Source organism: Lithobates pipiens, unplaced genomic scaffold (assembly GCF_037356315.1).
Source record: "Lithobates pipiens isolate NorthernLeopardFrog02 unplaced genomic scaffold, aLitPip1_a1.2 Scaffold_3, whole genome shotgun sequence".
Classification (NCBI taxonomy): Eukaryota; Metazoa; Chordata; class Amphibia; order Anura; family Ranidae; genus Lithobates; species Lithobates pipiens.
This window is the reverse complement of record NW_027507790.1, coordinates 169,836,835-169,854,819: the sequence shown is the minus strand read 5'-3', so window position 1 is coordinate 169,854,819 and position 17,985 is coordinate 169,836,835. Positions and strand designations below refer to the sequence as shown.

Sequence of the window (17,985 nt, the reverse complement as noted above, 5' to 3'; positions counted from 1 at the left end):
GCATTCAGCTTGGGGAAGAGAGCTGGGAATTTGTTCTATGACCCAAACCCTGAGGCCAGAGGTGGACCCATGGTGTGCAGTGACAAAATGTCTGGGGACACTGTGTGGGTCAGTTTTGCCTTCGATCGACCGCCTGTGTTCCCCAAACCTTTGTCTAGCCGGCCGGATAGTTCGGCCAACATAGATAAGACCGCAGGGGCAAGTAAGGCCATATACCACATAATCTGAGGAACAATTATAAAAGTCCCTCAGACTATAGGTAGTGCCTTTGGTGTGGAAAGACTTCTGACCATGTTCCACAAAGATGCACATTTTGCACAGTTTCTTATGACACCGGTACATTCCCACAAGAGGGATGAGGGTAGGTACCGTGATAGACATGGGAGTAGTTTTTAATTTACTAGGAGCAATTTTACTCTTGAGGATTGGGCGCCCTACGGTATGTTGTTTTGGGCCGGGAGGGAAGAATAGGTTTCAGGTGGGGGTCTTGTTGTAGTATACCCCAGTATCAACAATTGACATCGCTGGACGGCGTTATTGAGATTTTTCGTTGCTGGAAGTCGTTATTAATTTTTTTTCACTAGACGGCGTTATCGACAATTGACATCGCTGGACGGCATTATTGAAAATTGACATCACTGGAGGTTGTTATCGACAATTTTTGTCTCTGGACAGCCGTAACGTCAATTTTTGCCGCTTGACAGCGTTATCAACAATTGACATCGCTGAATGTTGTTATGGACAATTTTTTTCACTAGAGGTCGTTATTGACAATTGACATCGCTGGACGTCATTATCGACAATTTTTGTCGCTGGACGGCATTATTGTAAATTTTCACTGCTGGAGGTCGTTATGGACAATTGACATCGCTGGAAGGCGTTATGGACAATTGACATTGCTGGACGTCATTATCGACAATTTTTGTCGCTGGACGGCGTTATTGAGAATTTTCATTGCTGGAAGTCATTATTGACAATTTTTGTCGCTGTAGGTCAATTATCGACAATTGACATCTCTGGACGCCGTTATTGACAATTTTCATTGCTGGAGGCCGTTAACAATTGACATCGCTGGATGGAGTTAGTGACAATATTCGTTGCTGGAGGTAATTATTGACAATTGACATCGCTGGACGGCGTTATCAACAATTGACATCGCTGGACGCCGTTATTGAGATTTTTCATTGCTGGAAGTCGTCATTGACAATTTTTGTCGCTGGAGGTTGTTATCAACAATTGACATCGCTGGACGGTGTTATTGAGAATTTTTTTGTTGCTGAAAGTCATTATTGACAATTTTTGTCACTGGAGGTCGTTAATGACAATTGACATATCTGGACGCCGTTATTGACAATGTTCATTGCTGGAGGCCATTAACAATTGACATCGCTGGATGGAGTTAGTGACAATTTTCATTGCTGGAGGTCATTATTGACAATTGACATCGCTGGACGGTGTTATCGACAATTGACATCGCTGGACAGTGTTATTGAGAATTTTCATTGCTGGAAGTCGTTATTGACAATTTTTTACGCTGGAGGTCAATTATTGACAATTGACATCGCTGGACGGCGTTATTGACAATCTTCGTTGCTTGAGGTTATTATCGACAATTGAAATCACTGGACGGCGTTATCGATAATTTTTGTCACTGGACAGCGTTATCAACGATTGACATCGCTTGACGGCGTTATTGACAATTTTAGTTGCTGGACGTCATTATTGTCAATTTTTGTCGCTGGGCAGTGTTACCAACAATTTTTGTCACTGGACGGCGTTATCAACAATTGACATCGCTGGACGCCGTTATTGAGATTTTTCGTTGCTGGAAGTCGTTATTGACTTTTTTTTTTCACTGGAGGTCGTTAACAATTGACATCGCTGGACGGCGTTATCGACAGTTGACATCGCTGGACTGCATTATTGTCAGTTTTCATTGCTTGAGGTCGTTATCGACAATTGGCATCGCTGGATAGCGTTATCGACAATTTTTGATGCTGGATGGCGTTATCGTCAATTTTTGTTGCTGCACGGCGTTATCAACAATTGACATCGCTGGACGGCATTATTGTCAATTTTCAGTGCTGGAGGTCGTTATCGACAATTTTTGTCTCTGGACAGCCGTAACGTCAATTTTTGACGCTTGACAGCGTTATCAATAATTGACATCGCTGGATGTTGTTATCGACAATTTTTGTCACTAGAGGTCGTTATTGACAATTGACATTGCTGGACAGCATTATTGTCAATTTTCATATACAAGTATTATGGCGCTCATAAAAACACCCACTCGCCTATCACTATTTTTCAAGAAGTGAAAAACACTTAATAAACACAATATTTAAAAAACTTATTTAAAAGGCATAATGATAATGCTGCAAGTAATAATGCTATAGGTGCAATCAGCACAAGAGGGGGAATGGAAAGGGATGGGGGGATGGGAGTGAAAGGGGCGGAAGTAAGGAGAGGACCCCTTCCTTAACTAGGTCTAAAATCCGACAGGGAAGGGGTTAATCACTCTCGGAGGGGGTGGTAAAAACTCTCAGGGGGGTAAAAGTACGGTCCAAACACGGCAGCCATCCAGTGGAAACTGAAACAGGTTCCCAATTAATACTGTAAAGATAAGAGAGAGAGGCGCCTCTGAGTGTAGACTGTAAAATTCTTATTTAATGCACAGGTGGTTAAAAACACTCACATTAAGTAGTACATTAACAGGCAATGTAAAGATTCCAAACCGGAGGGAGACCCTCGATGTGTCATCTGTATCCCTTGCGCTGGGGGAGTCCTGTTGGCGTGTGTCCGCTCCTGGGGGCTGTATTAGATGTGCAGAGCCGGCCGATGTAGAGCCGTGAGCGTTAGTCCGAGGCGTGGAACGCACGAGGAACTCCGGGTGACGGGAGATGATGTCACAGGGCCTGCAACGCGTTTCTTGAGCTGGCAAGACCGTGTATGACAGGACGGCTGCGCTCCTTTATCAAGCTGGGCTCTTGGAATCAGGGCAGGGGTATAAATAGCACACAGGGGAGGGGAAGGGGGCGGGGATGCCGGAACCAATATACAGGCATAGGAACTAATAAGGCACGGACCAATGCGGGGGGACCATAATAATGTGAGGACACAGAACTAAATACAATGGAAACAGGAAGAAGAGGAGTAAATGGGAGAAAGAGTGGTGCAAGATATATGTATGGACATGTATATATATTTATTTATATATGTGTGGTGAAGTAAGAGGAGTTAGTAATGAAACTAAAGTGAAAAATTATAATAATGAAACAAATTAAAAAAAACACAAGTGAAAAAAACAGAAAAGAAAAAAAAAAAAAAAAGGAACTAAAAATATAAGAATGAAGAAGAAATAAAAATGAAAATGATGGATGTGGAAATAAAAATAAAAATAGATATAAATATAAAAATATATATAAAAAAATATTAAATAAAAATTAAAATTAAAATAAATATAAAAATAATAATAATAAAAAATAATAACAATAATAAAAATAAAAATATATGAAAAAGGAAAAATGGATGAAAGTGGGTGGGAATTTGTAAATATTAGCAAGATGGATACAAAGGATACTTGACAACGGAATATATACTATTCCTGTAAAGCCAACTGTATGAAAGGGGAAAAAAAAATACATATACACACATATACATTATATATATATATATATATATATATATATATATATAATAACAAGTAATTATAGAAAGAGGAGGAATTAAAGAATAGTCGAAATCTCAATACTTTCGTTAATTCCACCAGGCGCTAAGGTGTCTAGGCAGTAGATCCAGTAAGTTTCCCTGGCACAAAGTTTTTTGAAGCATTGAGCTGGGGGAAGAGAGCTGGGAATTTGTTCTATGACCCAAACCCTGAGGCCAGAGGTTGGGCGCCCTACGGTATGTTGTTTTGGGCTGGGAGGGAAGAATATGTTTCAGGTGGGGGTCTTGTTGTAGTATACCCCAGTGTTTTTCCATGATTTTCTCCATTTTTTTGTGTTTACAGTGAAAGGTGGTAATGAAGTTGCTGGTATGGTCTCTATGGCTAGGATTGATTTTTTAGGTTTGCCGTGTAGGTATAGCTGGTATGCATCCTCCACGAGACTCTCAGGGTATTGTTTTTCTTAGAATTTTGTTTTGAGGGATGAGCTGGATTGGATGTAATCAATGTCCCATGTGCAGTTCTGTCTCAAACGACAGAACTGTCCCTTAGGTATATTTTTAATCCATTTTGGAAAGTGACAGCTTTTGAAGTGCAGGTATGAGTTCCCCGCAGTAGGCTTTGTATAGTTTTTTGCATATATTAGGGGGCCGTCATGGCCGAGTTCAAGATCCAGAAAGGCTAAGGATACTTGGTTACTCTCATGGGTGAAAGAGAGGCCATATGTATTTTTATTGCAGTACTCGATGAATGGCCTGATGCTATCTGGAGTACCATCCCAGATGATTATCAAATCATCTATGTATCTCCCGAAGAAGATAATGTTTGGGGCAAAAGGATTGTTGTGTTGAATATAGTGGTGTTCCCAGTAGCCCATAGCAAGGTTGGCGTAAGAGGGAGCAAAATTGGCTCCCTTAGCCGTGCCCTGTTGTTGTAGATAGAAGTCACAGTTGAAAATAAAATAGTTGTGGGTCAAACAGAATTTAGTGGCCTCAATAATGAAGGAAGCCTGACGGGCATTATTTCATTGCTGGAGGTCGTTATCGACAATTTTTGTCTCTGGACAGCCGTAACGTAAATTTTTGTCGCTTGACAGCGTTATCAACAATTGACATCGCTGGATGTTGTTATCGACAATTTTTGTCACTAGAGGTCCTTATTGACAATTGACATCGCTGGACGGCGTTATCAACAATTGACATCGCTGGACGCCGTTATTGAGATTTTTAGTTGCTCGAAGTCGTTATTGACTTTTTTTTTCACTGGAGGTCGTTATCGACAATTGACATCGCTGGACGGCGTTATTGAGAATTTTCATTGCTGGAAGTCGTTATTGACAATTTTTGACACTGGAGGTCAATTATTGACATCGCTGGACGGCGTTATTGACAATCTTCGTTGCTCGAGGTCATTATCGACAATTAAAATCACTGGACGGTGTTATCGATAATTTTTGTCGCTGGACAGCGTTATCAACGATTGACATCGCTGGACGGCGTTATTGACAATTTTCGTTGCTGGACGTCATTATCGACAATTTTTGTCGCTGGGCGGCGTTAGCAACAATTTTTGTCACTGGAGGTCGTTATCGACAACTGACAATCGCTGGACGTCGTTATTGAGATTTTTTGCTGGAAGTCGTTATTGACTATTTTTTTCACTGGAGGTGGTTATCGACAATTGACATCGCTGGACGGCATTATTGTCAATTTTCATTGCTGGAGTTCGTTATCGACAATTGACATCGCTGGATGCCGTTATCGACAATATCTGTGGTGTCCATAACTCGACAGGTTATGGAGGGTGGCCATAAAGTTATGGCTGATTGGTATGTACTGTATATTTTCCAAACAAATTGGTATAATTACTATATCAGCACCACACTATTAGCCCCATGTATGGACCCCGTGCACGCTGGGCTGGATGGTTTCTTGAGTTCCTGCCATTTGTCCCTAAAGTTCATACCGCCAGGTGCACCATCCAGCAGCAATAGCTGTCAGCCTCCCATAGAGTTTGACAGGCTGCCGGCAGTGAGGCTGGATGTTGCACCTGTACCCTCCACTGGCACCTACATGCCGGAGCTTTATATGAAATGCAGTCAGTGTACATGGGCCATACTCTGGCAGTGTATAGTACAGAAGGTGGGAAGCCATCTTCTCCATAAAGAAAAGCCAGGGCTTGCTCACGCACACATGGGCAGGCGTGATTAAAATGAATAATTACTTGATGATCCTGCCAGTAGCTGCTACCCCTAAGACTTGCCTACTGGGCACTTTCACCCCCTTCCTGCCCAGGACAATTTTCAGCTTTCAGCGCTGTAACATGTTGAATGACAATCGCGCGGTCATGCAACGCTGTACCCAAATTACATTTTTATAATTTTTTCACACAAATAGAGCTTTCTTTTGGTGGTATTTAATCACCACTGGGGTTTTATGTTTTGCTAAATAAACAAATGAAGACTGAAAATTTTGAAAAAAACAAAAACCTTTTCATAGTTTATTATTAAATTTTGCAAATAGGTAATTTTTCTCCTTTACTGGTGAGCGCTGATGAGGAAGCACTGGTGGGCACTGATGAAGAGGCACTGGTAAGACGGCACTGGTGGACACTGATAGGCAACACTGATAAACACTAGTAGGCGACACTGATCGGCACTGATAGGTGACATTGATGGGGAAATACTGGTGGGCACTGATTGGCAGCACTTTTGTTGAAGCCAATTATCGGCTCTTTTATCCTCTTCTCCACGCGCTGGCGCTGACAGCATCAGAAGGAGTAGTGAAGAGGAATGAAAGCTTGTGGGCTTCGAGACAGCCGGGGGGGATGACGTAGGGACGTTCTGCAAGGGGGAGGGGCTCTGAGGAGGCTGCCGGAGAGGGCGTGCGGAAGTGAAAGTGCGGGACAGCCGGAGGGTGAGAGGCTTTGGCAGACCCGCTGAACTGAAGTATTGATTGCTAAAAACATCGTTCGAGACAGCGATGAACGTAAAGTTGATTCTAGTCTCCTTGAGGATTCGCTGATGTGGCAAAAAAAAAAAAAAAAAAGAAGGAGTAGTGAAGAGAGCCAGTAACCAGCTTCCGTTGTCATCATGATCAGCTGTGTCACGTGGTAGAGAGCCGCTGATTGGCTCTTTACCTCAGTTTGTGTTCAAGGAACACAGAGCGCGCTGCCCGCTGCTGCGATCATGGGAGGCCGTCATATGATGGACATCCATTGGCAGGCACCCGCTAATCGGCTTCCGCTGTGACAAATCTTTCCCTCTACCCGGAAGTGCAGAATCCTGGATATATACGCGATTCTGCCCATAATGGACTGTAGCAGTATATCTGCTATGGGCAGTTGGGAAGTAGTTAAAGTGATTCTAAATGTAATTTCTTTCTTTAAAATAACAAACATGTTATACTTACCACCTCTGTGTAGTAGTTTTGCACAGAACACCCCGAATCCTCCTCTTCTCGGATCCCCCACTGGCACTCCTTGACAATTTTTGGTGCTGGACGGCGTTATCCACAATTTTCTTTGCTGGAGGGCATTATCGACAATTAACATCACTGGATGGCGTTATCGACAATTAATTTCACTGGATGGCGTTATCGACAATTAACATCACTGGAGGGTGTTATCGACAATTAATATCACTGGATAGCGTTATCGACAATTAATATCACTGGATAGCGTTATCGACAATTAACATCACTGGAGGGCGTTATCGACAATTAACATCACTGGAGTGTGTTATCGACAATTAACATCACTGGAGGGTGTTATCGACAATTAACATCACTGGAGGGTGTTATCGACAATTAACATCACTGGATGGCGTTATCGACAATTAACATCACTGGAGGGCGTTATCGACAATTAACATCACTGGATGGCGTTATCGACAATTAACATCACTGGAGGCGTTATCGACAATTAACATCACTGGAGGGTGTTATCGACAATTAACATCACTGGAGGGTGTTATCGACAATTAATTTCACTGGATGGCGTTATCGACAATTAACATCACTGGAGGGTGTTATCGACAATTAATATCACTGGATGGCGTTATCGACAATTAACATCACTGGATGGCGTTATCGACAATTAACATCACTGGAGGGTGTTATCGACAATTAACATCACTGGAGGGTGTTATCGACAATTAATTTCACTGGATGGCGTTATCGACAATTAACATCACTGGAGGGTGTTATCGACAATTAATATCACTGGATAGCGTTATCGACAATTAATATCACTGGATAGCGTTATCGACAATTAACATCACTGGATAGCGTTATCGACAATTAACATCACTGGAGGGTGTTATCGACAATTAACATCACTGGAGGGTGTTATCGACAATTAACATCACTGGAGGGTGTTATCGACAATTAATTTCACTGGATGGCGTTATCGACAATTAATATCACTGGAGGGTGTTATCGACAATTAACATCACTGGAGGGTGTTATCGACAATTAGTATCACTGGATAGCGTTATCGACAATTAATATCACTGGATGGCGTTATCGACAATTAACATCACTGGATGGCGTTATCGACAATTAACATCACTGGAGGGTGTTATCGACAATTAACATCACTGGAGGGTGTTATCGACAATTAATTTCACTGGATGGCGTTATCGACAATTAACATCACTGGAGGGTGTTATCGACAATTAATATCACTGGATGGCGTTATCGACAATTAACATCACTGGAGGGTGTTATCGACAATTAACATCACTGGAGGGTGTTATCGACAATTAACATCACTGGAGGGCATTATCGACAATTAATATCACTGGATAGCGTTATCGACAATTAACATCACTGGAGGGAGTTATCGACAATTGACATCACTGGAGGGCGTTATCGACAATTAATATCACTGGATGGCGTTATCGACAATTAACATCACTGGAGGGTGTTATCGACAATTAACATCACTGGAGGGTGTTATCGACAATTAATATCACTGGATGGCGTTATCGACATTTGACATTGTTGGATCTCGTTATTGACGATTGACAGCGCTGAACGTCGTTATCGGAAACTGACCACCAATGCCACAAACGGAGGGGGGTTTAAAAAAACACTACCACTGACCACTTACCACCAATGCAATTGCCCAGAAAAAAATACACATTTAAAGCGCCAGTCCACTCAAAAGTGAAATTCTTGTTAAAGGTGGAGCTGGTTACGCTCAACCATATCCCTAATACTCCACCAAGGAGATCTCCGTAATTCCATTTATTGTTAACGGCACCCCAAACGTGGCAGACAGACGCGTTTTTTTCTTACAAGGAGCACGCATTAAACACGCCAAAAAATGGCATTAAAAAAAAAACACACAAAGCTCATAAAGGTGCATGGGACGCTTTTTCCGCATTTGTTGGGTGTAGGACAGATCATTTAAATAAATGGGCTGTCTTAGCCATATAGCGCAGCAACAGCCAAAAATGTGTATATGTGCAATGCCATTTCCACACGATCATGAGATGCTATGAAGTGAATGCAGCCTAATGATACTCCCATTGACATCAGTTGTAGTTAGTTTTCTGTGATATTTAATTTTATATAAATGTCGTTGTGTCAGGTTTTTATATATTGGTGTGATTACAATGAATAAACACCTGATGATCCTGCCTGTCACTGCTACCCCTGAGGCTTTGTTTAATAGTGTGACCCCCCCAGCTCCCAATGTACAGCCTGGTTGTCACCCTCCTGTGTGAACTCCAGGCAGCTGTGCTTTCCCCACCTGTAGTCAGCGCCCCCTGCTGGTTGGTAAACGGTAGCTCTGACCGTGTAGCTGATGGGGGGTGGGGCAGCCTGTAAAATGCAACTGTCACTTCACATGTTACAAGTAAAGGAAAAATAACGTACCTGCTGGCAGGATCAACAGATCATACAACCGTTACAGTGCGGACTCAGAAATACAAACTGCTATGTGAAGTCTATTGATAGACAGCGCCATACATGTCATGTTTAATTTGGCCCAGAGCTCCACTTTAATACGATTGCTATAGGACACAGCTCCGTGCCTGTACATAGCAGTGCCTGCAAATGTCCGAGAGGTCAGACTAGGAAAACGGTTTGCTGATTGGCTGCTGTGAGTGTTATAGGATTGTCAGACTTCCATATATCTATATAGATATAGAGAGAGCTGATTGCTGATTGGCTGCTATGAGTGCATTGAAGTGCATTGAAGTGTCAGACTTCCATATATGTACAGGTAATTGCAGATTGGCTACTATGAATGTATCGGAATGTCAGAATTGCAAACCGTGAATATAAAAATTGATCCATCATAACAGTTAATACATAAAATGACAATTCAGTGTTCAATGTTTACTGATTATCAAAAGCTAATACAGCCTATCACTGCCATCAATGATATGCAAACAATGTAGCCATAGATTGTTATTCTGCTGTTTTTGTCAATAAAGTTTTCAATCTATCAATAAAAAAAAAAAAAGCAGTGGAGGTGTAGTGTCACAGTTTGCTGCCTATCACAGGATGCTGCGGAAGTGACGTTGTTGCGTACTGCGCATGTGAGATGCGTTCCAAACACTCGCGCCGTGCGTTCCAACATAGTTTCGGCAATACAGTTCAGCGAAACCATCACATAATGTTACGGAAGTGATGTTACACACAACACAAACACTGGGCCGTTCGTTACAACACTAATACTTCCCTTGTTACCTAGTAGGTTTTGCATTGCTGGGACTTGTAGTGCCTGTCCTGAGCTACATGCTTCAATGTTCAGTGTCCTCATCCTTATCCCCGAGCTTCAATGTTCAGTGTCCATCCTTATCCCCCAGCTTCAATGTTCAGTGTCCTCATCCCTATCCCCGTGCTTCAATGTTCAGTGTCCTCATCCTTATCCCCGAACTTCAATGTTCAGTGTCCTCATCCCTATCCCCATGCTTCAATGTTCAGTGTCCATCCTTATCCCCGTGCTTCAATGTTCAGTGTCCTCATCCCTATCCGCGAGCTTCAATGTTCAGTGTCCTCATCCCTATCCCCCTGCTTCAATGTTCAGTGTCCTCATCCTTATCCCCGAACTTCAATGTTCAGTGTCCTCATCCCTATCACCATGCTTCAATGTTCAGTGTCCTCATCCCTATCCGCAAGCTTCAATGTTCAGTGTCCTCATCCTTATCCCTGTGCTTCAATGTTCAGTGTCCTCATCCCTATCCCCATGCTTCAATGTTCAGTGTCCTCATCCCTATCCGCAAGCTTCAATGTTCAGTGTCCTCATCCTTATCCCTGTGCTTCAATGTTCAGTGTCCTCATCCTTATCCCCGAGCTTCAATGTTCAGTGTCCTCATGCTTATCCCCGAGCTTCAATGTTCAGTGTCCTCATCCTTATCCCTGTGCTTCAATGTTCAGTGTCCTCATCCTTATCCCTGTGCTTCAATGTTCAGTGTCCTCATCCTTATCCCCGAGCTTCAATGTTCAGTGTCCTCATGCTTATCCCCGAGCTTCAATGTTCAGTGTCCTCGTCCCTATCCGCAAGCTTCAATGTTCAGTGTCCTCATCCTTATCCTGAGCTTCAATGTTCAGTGTCCTCATCCCTATCCCCCTGCTTCAATGTTCAGTGTCCTCATCCCTATCCGCGAGCTTCAATGTTCAGTGTCCTCATCCTTATCCCCCTGCTTCGATGAGGACACTGAACATCGAAGCACGGGGATAAGGATGAGGACACTGAACATTGAAGCTTGCGGATAGGGATGAGGACACTGAACATTGAAGCATGGGGATAGGGATGAGGACACTGAACATTGAAGTTCGGGGATAAGGATGAGGACACTGAACATTGAAGCAGGGGGATAGGGATGAGGACACTGAACATTGAAGCACAGGGATAAGGATGAGGACACTGAACATTGAAGCTTGCGGATAGGGATGAGGACACTGAACATTGAAGCATGGGGATAGGGATGAGGACACTGAACATTGAAGCATGGGGATAGGGATGAGGACACTGAACATTGAAGTTCGGGGATAAGGATGAGGACACTGAACATTGAAGCAGGGGGATAGGGATGAGGACACTGAACATTGAAGCACAGGGATAAGGATGAGGACACTGAACATTGAAGCTTGCGGATAGGGATGAGGACACTGAACATTGAAGCATGGTGATAGGGATGAGGACACTGAACATTGAAGTTCGGGGATAAGGATGAGGACACTGAACATTGAAGCAGGGGGATAGGGATGAGGACACTGAACATTGAAGCTCGCGGATAGGGATGAGGACACTGAACATTGAAGCACGGGGATAAGGATGGACACTGAACATTGAAGCATGGGGATAGGGATGAGGACACTGAACATTGAAGTTCGGGGATAAGGATGAGGACACTGAACATTGAAGCAGGGGGATAGGGATGAGGACACTGAACATTGAAGCACGGGGATAAGGATGGACACTGAACATTGAAGCTGGGGGATAAGGATGGACACTGAACATTGAAGCTCGGGGATAAGGATGAGGACACTGAACATTGAAGCATGTAGCTCAGGATAGGCACTACAAGTCCCAGCAATGCAAAACCTACTAGGTAACAAGGGAAGTATTAGTGTTGTAACGAACGGCCCAGTGTTTGTGTTGTGTGTAACATCACTTCCGTAACATTATGTGATGGTTTCGCTGAACTGTATTGCCGAAACTATGTTGGAACGCACGGCGCGAGTGTTTGGAACGCATCGCGCATGCGCAGTACGCAACAACGTCACTTCCGCAGCATCCTGTGATAGGCAGCAAACTGTGACACTACACCGGCTTGGAGGATAATCGTTCCTGGCTTCTTCTGGTGTGCACACATGAGCTGCATTATGGTGGCGGTGGATCTGGATTCTCAGGGGACTGCAGATTAGCCCAGTTACATTAACTGCAATGTAAAGTCTAATGTCTGCTTTTCATGTAGCACAGCTGTCCTGACTGTGAGAAATTGGGTTTTATACTGCACTGCCATATTTCCCACAGAAGTGCTGCATGAAAAAGGAGATGCCATCAATGTCAGCAAACCCCACTTTTTTTCTATTTAAATCACTGGAACACACCATGCCTGGAGCTGAATCACACAGGAACGCACTGTGCATTCCTGTGCAATTCACATGCAGGTCTGTGAAGTGCAATTTCAAGCTCATTCATTTTGAATGGGCTAAAATTGCAATGCACCAAAAGTAGTGCAAAAAGTAGTGTAGTGTATGTACTACTTTTTAAAATGCAATGCAACCGGATCACATGATCTAGGGCTGGCAGGGGCAGGGCAAACACACTATGTTTGGAAACCTGCATTTGAGGTTTCATTGACTTTTTATTGACACCTGGTGCAGATCACAAAAGCAGTGCATTTTGCATGCAGGTTGAATTTTACAGGTTAATCCACAGCACATTTCTTCGCAATTCAGATGCAGCCATGGTGTGAACCGCTCCCTTAGACATATTACTTCTCGTTAAAAGTTTAGAATTTTTTTTTTTTTTTAATCACCTCAATACAGTGCAGTTACACCCCCTTCATGACCAGACCAATTTTCAGCTTTCAGCGCTGTCACAGTTTGAATGACAATTACTCAGTCATCCAACACTGTATCCATATGAAACTTGCGTCCTTTTTTCCACACAAATAGAGCTTTATTTTAGTGGTATTTTATCACTAGTGGGTTTTTTATTTTTTGTGCTATAAATAAAATAAAACGTAAATTTTGTGAAAAAAAGTAATTTTTCTTCATAAATTTTGGCCAAAATTTATACTGCTACATATATTTGGTAAAAGTAACCCACATTAGTATATATTATTTGGTCTTTGTGAAAGTTATAGAGTCTACAAACTATGGTGCCAATCACTGAAAATTGATCACATCTGATCAGGCCTTCAGTACATAAGGTGTACCTCATTTCTTGAGACACTAACAAGTCAGGAAAGTACAAATACCCCCCAAATGACCCCTTTTTACAAAGTAGACATTCCAAGGTAAGTAGCATGGTGAGTTTTTTTAAGTTGTCATTTTTTCCCACAATTCTTTGCAAAATGAAGATTTTTTTTTATTATTATTATTTTTTTACAAAATTGTCATATTATCAGGTTATTTCTCACACACAGCATATGCATACAACAAATTACACCCCAAAATACATTCTGCTACTCTTCCCGAGTATGGCGATACCACATGTGTGAGTCTTTTACACAGCCTGGCCACATACAGAGCACCAACATTGATGTAGTACCTTCAAACGTTCTACGAGCAAAAATGATGCATCTAATTTCTCATCGACCTATTACACTTTTGAAGGCCCTGGAGTACCAGGACAATGGAATTTCCCATAAAATGACCCCATTTTGGAAAGCAAACACCCCAACATATAATCTGTGAGGCATAATGAGTCTTTTAAATGGTTCATTTTTTTCCAGAAGTTTTTGGAATATGTGGAAAAAAATTAAAACACATTTTTTTTTACACAAAATTGTAAATTTATAAGATATTTCTAACACATAGCATGTATATAGCAAAAATGACACCCCAAAATACATTCTGCTACTCCTCCCGAGTATAGCGATACCACATGTGTAGGACTTTTACACAGCCTGGCCACATAGAGAGGCCGAACATTGAAGTAGTACATTCAGGCGTTCTAGCAGCATAAATGACACATCTCATTTGATTCCTACCTATTACACTTTTGAAGGTCCTGGACCACCAGGACAGTGAAATGACCCCATTTTGGAAAGCAAACACCCCAACGTATATTCTATGAGACATGGGCTGCAAATAGGTACTCGGGTACTCTGATGGCCTGGTGACAGGTACTCGGGTACTCTAATGGCCTGGTGACAGGTACTCTGATGGCTTGGTGACTGGTATTTGGGTACTCTGAAGGGCGGTGACAGGTACTCATATGGACTGTGACTGGTACTCGGGTACTAAGATGAACTGTGACAGGTACTCATGTACTCAGATGAACTGTGACAGGTACTCGGGTACTCAGATGAACTGTGACAGGTACTCGGGTACTCAGATGGACTGTGACAGGTACTCGGGTACTCAGATGGACTGTGACAGGTACTCGGGTACTCAGATGGACTGGAACAGGTACTCGGGTACTCAGATGGGCTGTGACAGGTACTCGGGTACTCGGATGAACCGTGACAGGTACTCGGGTACTTTGATGGGCTGTGACAGCTACTCGGGTACTCGGATGAACCGTGACAGGTACTCGGGTACTCAGATGGACCGTGACAGGTACTCGGGTACTCTGATGGGCCGTGACAGGTACTCGGGTACTCTGATGGGCCGTGACAGGTACTCGGGTACTCTGATGGGCCGTGACAGGTACTCGGGTACTCTGATGGACCGTGACAGGTACTCGGGTACTCTGATGGGCCGTGACAGGTACTCGGGTACTCTGATGTGCCGTGACAGGTACTCGGGTACTCTAATGGGCTGGGACAGGTACTCGGGTACTCTGATGGACTGTGACAGATACTTGGGTACCCTGATGGACTGTGACAGGTACTCGGTACTCTGATGGACTGTGACAGGTACTCGGGTACCCTGATGGACCGTGACAGGTACTCGGGTACCCTGATGGACCGTGACAGGTACTCGGGTACTCTGATGGGCCGTGACAGGTACTCGGGTACTCTGATGTGCCGTGACAGGTACTCGGGTACTCTGATGGGCTGGGACAGGTACTCGGGTACTCTGATGGGCTGGGACAGGTACTCGGGTACTCTGATGGGCTGGGACAGGTACTCGGGTACTCTGATGGGCTGTGACAGGTACTCAAATATTCTGATGGACTGTGACAGGTACTCAAATACTCTGATGGACTGTGACAGGTACTCTGATGGACTGTGATTGACAGGTACTATGAGGGGTGGTGACAGGTCCTCTTTATTGGGGGGGGCAATCAGTATGATTGGTGTATACTGTAGGCGGTAACGAGATGTTACCGCAATCTCCTCCTCACACACATAACCTTCTTATATCTGGAGGTGTTTGCACATTCTTGCTTTCTTCACAAACTCTCAAAACAAAGAGCTCAGTCTCTGCTGATCAATAAGTGGGCGGAGCCATGCACATCATTCCTTCTTTCGCCATTGTTGTATCCAAAACTTCTGGTGTATAGCACAGATATAGCCATCATTTTACGGAGCAAGTATGCTAGTTGTCAATACTGGCTCTATAATATTATGGCTATATCTGTGCTATACACCAGTGGTTATTGATGTACTGATAACTAAAAAGGACAAAAGGAAATGATTTGCATGACCCCACCTACTTACCCATAACCAGAATGTGAGCTCTTATGGGTTTTGTACTGGAAGGGTGGAAGTGTAAATATGTTATACCAACAGGATGCTGTTGTATCCCTAGATCCCACCTGAAAGTCAAATCAGGGAGGTAGGGGCACTAGTTTCCACTGAACACTAACACTTGGAGGTTGACTTTTATTACGGACACTGAACACAAAGTCAACGGATGGGCCTTTATTTACTCCCACTGACACCAAGGGCTTTTTTTCTTATTGAAAAGGTATAGGAACTCACCCCCCTCCTCTAGGCCACGTCCATCTCTGCCCCTAGAACCGCCCATTGTCTCCACTCCTACATGCCGCACCCTTTAGAGAACAGGAAACCAAGTATATTTAGGGGGATATATAACAGATTTTTGTATGGAATTTGTTAATAAAAAGCAAATAAGTAAAGTGTACAAAACATTAGAAATATCCAGTAACCAAAGTAATCTCAGAGGCACATTCATATATCTCCATATTCAGAAAGAGACAACCCATATATATATATATATATATATATATATATATATATATATATATACACACACACACACACACACACACCACAAGAGACAGCCCACATATATACACACACACACAGCAAGAGACAGCCCACATATATACACACACACACACAGCAAGAGACAGCCCACATATATACACACACACACACCACAAGAGACAACCCACATATATACACACACACACACAGCAAGAGACAGCCCACATATACACACACACACACACACACCACAAGAGAAAGCCCACATATATACACACACAGCAAGAGACAGCCCACATATATATACACACACACACAGCAAGAGACAGCCCACATATATATTATATATATACACACACACAGCAAGAGACAACCTACATATATTTTATATATATATATATATACACACACACACATACATATATGTATATATATATATATATATATATATATACCCATATATATCCAGCAAGAGACAGCCCACATGTATATTTCCAGCAAGAGACAGCCCACATGTATATATCCTGGCAGCAGCATTAATAGACACATATCTAAAAAGCAAGACCCTGATGGGTTTACTTCCTCTTTCATTCCCTGCAAAGGCAAAGCATAATGGACTACTATGCATCGCATAGTAGTCCATTATGTGTCACTTACCTGACACAGGAGCCAGCGAAGTCGCCGCTGTCCCCTGTAGTCCGCCGCATCCATCTTCTTGGTGGGGTCTCGCAGCTCCGCCGCTGTCATTCGGCAAAGCCGCGATGACGTCACTCCCACGCATGCGCACGGGAGGCGACACGCGCGGCAGCTCCGTCGTTGAGAATGCTCCGCTCAGTGCGCCTGTGCGCCGCTGTCTACGGCGCATGCGCCGTAGACAAGGGTGCCTGTTTTCTGGGAAAATATCTCCTAAACCATATAGGTTTAGGAGATATTTCTTGGACCTACAGGTAAGCCTTAATCTAGGCTTACCTGTAGGTCAAAGTGGTTTGTAAGGGTTTACAACCACTTTAAACAATTCCCAAAAGCAGTCATAGTCTGGCAGACAGGAGTCTCAGGACCGGATAGGGCAGGACACCACACCACACCACACGGAAAATTCTTCCTCACAAAAGGAACATCCACTCACAGGGAGAGGCGGAGTGCAGCTGATATCACCCCGGCCTCCCCTCTCTTAAGGTTGCAGCCAGAACTATAGGAGCTGTGTCGGCTTATGCGGCTGTCAGCTCACTCCACCGGCTGGCAACAGCATAAACCGAATGTTAAAAAAAAAAAAAAAAAGTCCTGCTCCATGGCAGAGGTGCCGACACGCAGTTCTGCCCAGTTGCCTCACAACCTGGAATTAACATGGATTGTTTGAGGATTTGCATCATTTTATTTACAGAACATGCCCACAACTTTGAATATTTATTTTTATTTTAATGTGAAGCAAACAACAAATAGGACAAAATAACAGAAAAAGTCAATGTGCATAACTATTCATCCACCTAAAGTATGTATATGTATACATGTA

The 17,985-nt window shown here is 43.2% G+C and overlaps 1 protein-coding gene across 2 annotated transcripts in view; it reads right to left on the bottom strand.

Annotated features, from left to right (window-relative positions):
• The window catches only part of LOC143940769 (baculoviral IAP repeat-containing protein 1a-like), a 206,367-nt gene that overhangs the window by 185,757 nt on the left and 2,625 nt on the right, over positions 1 to 17,985 (bottom strand). Inside the window, exon 2 of one of the 2 annotated variants that reach the window (XM_077462488.1) lies at positions 16,227 to 16,297. The exons of the other annotated variant lie outside the window; for it this stretch is intronic. Within the exon in view, the coding sequence (XP_077318614.1) occupies positions 16,227 to 16,272 (46 nt within the window). The 5' untranslated portion in view covers positions 16,273 to 16,297. The remainder of the gene's footprint in view (positions 1 to 16,226; positions 16,298 to 17,985) is intronic. 2 annotated transcript variants of the gene reach the window in all.